Here is a 6034-nt window from a genome sequence, read left to right as displayed (position 1 = left end):
GCTCGTCTATAAAGGCACGACTTCCTTCTCTGGAGACATCAGGACCAGTGGAGGGGGTACTGGAGTCTGGCCCCCTTTCAGGTCTCAGGGTTTTCTTTTTCCTGGTGAGAAAGACTCCCATTTCCTGAGATTTTTGGTTATTAAAATGAAAAACAACTTTGCTCTTGGTGCACTTCACTTAAACAAAACAATACAGCATTTATGTGAACTTGTAAGCTGACAATTCAAAATACAGGAATGTAGCAAAAATGTATTTGCTAAAATAAAGATCACACCAACAGAAACAAAAAGGTGGCAACTGAAAAAGACAGGACATCAAAGTGTAGCAGGGTGACCAGTGGTCACAGTGACGCAGTGCAGCTAAAATTAAGTCCCTTAAAGTCTTTGTATCCAACAGTTAAGGGCACCAACCGAAAAAGAGCATTTAAAAAGCAGTACCGAAGAATCTCTCTATTCACTAGGTGCTTCGGGGGAGTGTGCTTAGAAACATCTATGGCCTTAAGTGGAGACCAGGACCCCGTCCTTCAGTGGAAACCCCATTTTGAAGCTCTTTAGGGGCTTTCTGAGTCAAGTAAACCTTCATACAGGGATACAGTTCTTCCCCCTCGAGCCTCCTATGTTAGTTATGAAACTATTCATCTTCGCATTTACCTAGCCGAAGTACGTGAACTCCAAATACCGTAGTAGCACAACGAACATTCCAACCACTTTATTATCATCTACAACACACTTACATGGGGACAGAGTCTCGAGGCTCTCTAACGTTAAGAGTCCCACAGATAAAAGTTCTCATTAGAATGGGGAGACAGTCTCTGAAAAAGGATGTATTAAAGAGCGTCACACATAAAAAGCAGTTGAACTGTTAGAATCTGGATAAAAAGTAACGTCCCCGAGGTTCGCGAAGGCTGCTGGAGTCCTTGGTTGGCTCGCCACTAACGTGACGTGGCTTGTGGATGTCTGCTGCAGGCGGGACGCCCCAGCCCATGTGGAGGGGAGCCGGTGCCTCTCAGCCGGTGCCTCTCAGCCGGTGCCGGACAACAGAGGCTTGCGATATTTGCACTGAATCCAGACTCGGTACATGGTCAGCTGCTTCCCCCGGTTGACTTGCAGCCGGCGGTCAACCAGGTTCTGAACTTTCTCCAGCCCGGCAGCAGTGAAAAGGGTGTCCAGTTCATCTAGTGAGGAAGAGAGGCTCCCCTTGCTCCCCGAAAACGCATTCTGCCTGCTACTCTCCACCCGCCCCCAAGCCCCAGGCAGGGCAGGCTCCCGGCTGATGGCTGCATTGCCATGTAGCTACTTTCAGAGGCTCAGCAGGGCTGAATGTGGTGGCTGGGAGAAGGCAACTGTGGGCCTGGCTGCATGGGGGAGGGAAGGGGCAATGATGGGTGGGGGGTAATTTTTAAGGTGAACGGGGGCCAAGCAAGTCAGAGGGTCACCTTAAAATTACAAGCCAAGCCCCTGCACACAAGAATGCCAAGGCAGCTTCAAAGGCTCAAGCGGCCCAGCAGGTGGCAGACACCTCGTGGCCCAAGAATGGAGGCTCTGTAGAAGGAGGAGAGCTGGGGGCTGGGGCAGAGTCCCAGCAAACAGATGGTTACACTGGAACCCGAGAGAAAAGCACTCATCCCAGCTCAGTTTCCCAGGTGGACCAGGTGGGAGAGGGGAAGGGCAGAGGCGGAGAGGGGGAGGGGTGGGCACATGACCAAGCCTATTGGAGAACAGGGAGCAGTGGAGTGAGAGGCAGAGAACGCAGGGAGGGGTAGGGCCAGATGAAGTGACTGCTCCTCTGCAAGGTTAGGGACCGCAGGTGGGCGCCTTCCTACCTTGTGTGAAGAAGTAGACTCGGGTGCCGTCACCTCTCACATAGAAATGTTCTGACAGACACTGACCTGCGGAGTGACAGGGTCAAACTCAGGAACAAGTACCGCATTTCTCTGAATGTCAGGGTCACGCACATGTGCACTGAGGTTGGAATTCCCGGGGTCGAGGGACCCAGTCCTTTCTTGGGTTTCAAATTGCCATTGAGTGGAGTCTGACTTACAGGACCGGGCAGAACTGCCCTTGTGGGTTTCTGAGACAGGAATGCTTTATGGGGGCAGCAAGCCTCACCCTTCTTCTTCCACAAATTCAGTCTTGGACACCTGCAGGAGCACTGAGTCAGGGCACTGTCAGGGGCCTTGCAGGAGCCAGGACGGGCTGGATGGCAGTGGGCTGGAGATGCTCGCTAGGCAGTGTCTGGTGTTTTCGGAACAAGCATGTCTTTCATAAAGGACCAGGCCCCGCACACGTGTAAGACAGTAGGCCCCGACGGGAGGTAGTCGGCACCTCCCCTGTAGATGGTGTGTGAATCCCCTTTCTTCAGTGTCTGTTTGGAAGACTGATTTGCACACTGCGTTCTTCGCCTAGGAAGACGGGACAGGAGTCCTGCCAGGTGTGGGGTGGCCCTGGAAGTGGCTTGCACACACGCTCTGGACTTGATTCTATTTCTATGGCGTCTTTCCCACGAGGAGGAGGGGTGGAGTGAAGCGACAGTGGCAGGGATGAGGCCTGCCTCCGGGTTCTGCCAGCAGTGGAACCCCCCCCCTCCGGCTGCTCAGCAGCAGCGTTCAGGAGTGGTTCTCCCAGCATCAGTTCCCTGACCACCTCTGTCCACACATTTGCCAATTTCATGGCTTTTTGGATGTGTAATGCAACGCATCCATTCTATCTGCACGAGCCCTTACTGGCCACTGACCGTGCGCTGCTGTGAACAGATGCGCAGTGCTCCTCCCCATTTCGATTTCCCTGACCGGTTTGCCGCCAGCAACTTGAACAGCATGAGCATCAGTGAACCCGTGATCTGTGACACGCACAGAAGAGATTTCCTCGGAATGATTTCTTTTAACAGAAACCTTTTGAAGTTTACTTTTTGCAGCTGAGATCACCCACAGCACACACCCCGAGTCCAGATACGACCGGTGGCTTCGTGGCTCTGGGATGCTGAGCTGCATCACCTTGCTCCCCCTCCGCCTGGCTACAGAGGCTCACTGGGTCCTGCATTTCCCGCCGGCCCTTGCTGGTGGATCAACTCTCTGCGTGGGAGGAATGTGGGGCTTTCTGCTTGTACACGGCTGCAGTCTGGGAGACGCCTGGGCAGCTCTTCCCTGCCCTGTCGGGCAGCCGAGTCGGCAGCAACCCCATGACACTGCGTTTTGAATACACACGTGTAAAGTCACTTATGTAATCAACTGTCTTCCCTTTGAACATGTTGCTCAGGCTTGGTTACAAAGATCTAGACCACAAGCCCTAGGTCACCCGACTGTTGTCTTCTGCAGACCACCACCTGTGCCGTCTGGTCATTCCTTTATGCTGACCCACAGACCTTTCCGGAAGCGAAGCTGCGCCATGTCATAGCGGCCGTAGTCACGCAGCAGCATCATGCCCCCCGGCCTCAGAAGCTGGCTCAGCCTGCTGATAGCCTTCTGCATCCTGGGGGCGGAGGGAGGGCACATCGATCAGATCTCCTTAGGGGCAAGGCTCATCTGTGTGGGAGCTCCCAGAAGCGCCTGGCCCCGTGCACCCATTAGATCCAAGCAGGTGCCAGAATGCCCCTCACCTGGGCCTCCTGAGCCCGCAGAGCGGACAGCACCTGTGCTGAAGGCAGCTCTGTGAGAGGACTTCACATTTGCTCCCTGGCCTGAAAGAGTCCTGACCACCCAGCTGGGGGGAGAAGGGGTTGGCGGGAAAGGGAGATACACCACTACTGATGCACCTCCACACCCAGGCGGGAACTCTTTGATGCAGCACCTGCTACCCTTCTGGCTGCAGTGCCCAGGGTGTTTAAGAGAGTTTGCTAAATGAAGATTTAGTCTCAAGGACTTATCTACATGGTGGTACAGTCCGTAGTGCTGTTTACAGGTACCCTTTCATAACATGCCCCCAAAGTCCAGGTACAGAGTTCAGCTTCCAGAGAAGACAACCGGTGAGTTACAAACTTAACAGAAATGTTACTTCTAATTAAATGTTTGACAAAAGCCAGGATCGGTAAATGTATAGAGAGCAACTGGATTAATGGTTTCTTGGGGGTAGGGCAGGGGGAGGCCAAGGGGAAGTGAGGAGCTAATAACAGCGTGTTTAAGAAAACACTTTAAACTAGATTATGGTGATGATTGTATAACTCTTTTTGATGTGACTAAACTACCGAATTATATGCCAATAAAACTCAAAAAGAAAAAAAAACTTAAAAAGAAAAAGGTAAATGTTTACATTTGAAATGATGAAACTTTTAGTGTTATGTTTCAGTCCATAGGGTTTAAAAAATTTGTAGCATTTAAATGCCGTCATTTTACCCTCACAGTATCCTTAGATGGCTGGATGAGTTCTGTAGGAAACACAGCTGAAGTTCAGTTACTCGCCCAAGTTGGGGCCAGCAGCGAGCCCAGGCTCTGGTCCTGGGCTCCTTGCAGACCCCCGGCATGTGTCAAGCTCCCGTCCCGACCTAACTGGCATCAGGAAGGAGGGGCTCTGGTGGCATCCGAGGGCGCCCCAGCCGTGACGAAGGCTTTCCTTGAGCCAGCGGTTGCACAGGGACCAGGTTTGGGCAGTACCCTTTCAGGGACAGCAGCTATTTCCTCTCCAATCCCAATGGCATGGGATCCGCCTTTCCATTCCCTTACCCCGAGCAGGGGCTAGCCACGGGCCGTTATCTAACAGTGGCACCGCAGTTCCCAAACCACCTGCTGGGAGAGTGTACGGGATTTCTCCACCTTTCCATTCACGCTTCCGCCCTTGTTCTCCGGGGTGATTTAATGATAATCCGAGGAAGGGGCAAAAGTTGGGCCTAACAGCAAACAAAAGAAACCGGTTGAGATGCTCGGGTACATGGCCATGCAGCGATGGAGCAGACGGCTGCTCTCTTGGGGCCCAGCCCGGAGCTCCATGCCCCCACTCAAAGCAGCGTCGTCTTCTTACACGATTGGTTCGGGGAGGGACGGAACACTTACTTGTCTGGAACAATTGCCGAGAGAACAAATATGAGGACGATGACATCGAGACTGTCGCTGGGCACCGGGTAGCTCTGCTCTTCATCACACAGGTCGTGCACAAAGGCCAGGCACCGAGAAGGGTCATACTCCGGATTTGTCTGCAGCGACAGCGGGAGAGACGCACAAACGGGCACGCTGAGCTGACCATGGGAGGAGCCGGTGGGTCTGACACAACCAGACCGAGTGGCAGTGTCAGCTGCCGGGGCTGGCTCCCCCACGCGCCGCTGCAGGAACCACCCGTCGGTTCCGGCCATCGCGATGGGGCATGCCTGGCCCTCACCTGCTCTGGACCCAGCAGAGCAAAGCACTTTGGGGAGGGGGATAGGCAGACTGGAAGTGGACACCACAGGCTTTTAAAACAGAACCTTGCTGACTCTGCTTCCCTGTCCCTTTGGGCTATGCCGCCTGGTCTGCCTGGCTCCTGCTGACAGAGCCACTCCCCAGGGCCGGAAAATGACGGGGAAGCTCTGGAGGCAACAGACATTTCACATGGGACGGAACGTGTTTCCTAAGCGTGACTTAAAAAGGCTCTCAACCAGGGAAGGCTGGCAGTCAATAAAGTCTTAACATAACTGGCCTCCCATTATCGACAGCCAGTTCTGGGCCGGGCTGCTGTGGAACCAGACACTTCTCAGGGTATCCACCCCTCTCCCGGCCAGACAATGGGACTGGGTGCCCAGTGGCCATTGGCAGCCCAAGCAGGGGAAGGGGGGTTACCAGCCGGGCAGTGACAACCGGCCACGCTTCAGGAGCTTTGGTAGCAGACAGCTATCCCTGGGGAGGGAGGACCTATGAGGGAGCACGCGTGAGCACCGGGCAGCGAGGGGCCACGACAATGTGAGCCGGCCAGGGCACCCACCCCCAGCTTTATTGTGTTTTCAGTAAAAGTTGAGAGCAAACGCGGTTCCCATCCGAGTTTGTACAGAAAGTGCTCCTGACACCGGCTGCGCCCCTCGGGGAGTCAGCACCTGTTCCCACTGTGTTCCCTGAATCCCTCTGTCTCGATTTTC

The 6034-nt window shown here is 54.0% G+C and overlaps 1 protein-coding gene across 1 annotated transcript in view; it reads right to left on the bottom strand.

Annotated features, from left to right (window-relative positions):
* Positions 1-230: 230 nt before the first annotated feature.
* The window catches only part of METTL2A (methyltransferase 2A, methylcytidine), a 10753-nt gene continuing 4949 nt past the window's right edge, over positions 231-6034 (bottom strand). Inside the window, exons 6-9 of the mRNA XM_004707261.2 lie at positions 4983-5122; positions 3362-3468; positions 1824-1889; positions 231-1175 (exon numbers count right to left, since the gene is read on the bottom strand). Coding sequence (XP_004707318.1) covers positions 1021-1175; positions 1824-1889; positions 3362-3468; positions 4983-5122 — 468 coding nt within the window. The 3' untranslated portion in view covers positions 231-1020. The remainder of the gene's footprint in view (positions 1176-1823; positions 1890-3361; positions 3469-4982; positions 5123-6034) is intronic.

The sequence above is a fragment of the Echinops telfairi genome, unplaced genomic scaffold, assembly GCF_000313985.2.
Source record: "Echinops telfairi isolate 266 unplaced genomic scaffold, ASM31398v2 ScPeMD7_7458;HRSCAF=8496, whole genome shotgun sequence".
Classification (NCBI taxonomy): Eukaryota; Metazoa; Chordata; class Mammalia; order Afrosoricida; family Tenrecidae; genus Echinops; species Echinops telfairi.
This window is presented reverse-complemented; position numbering and strand designations above follow the sequence as displayed.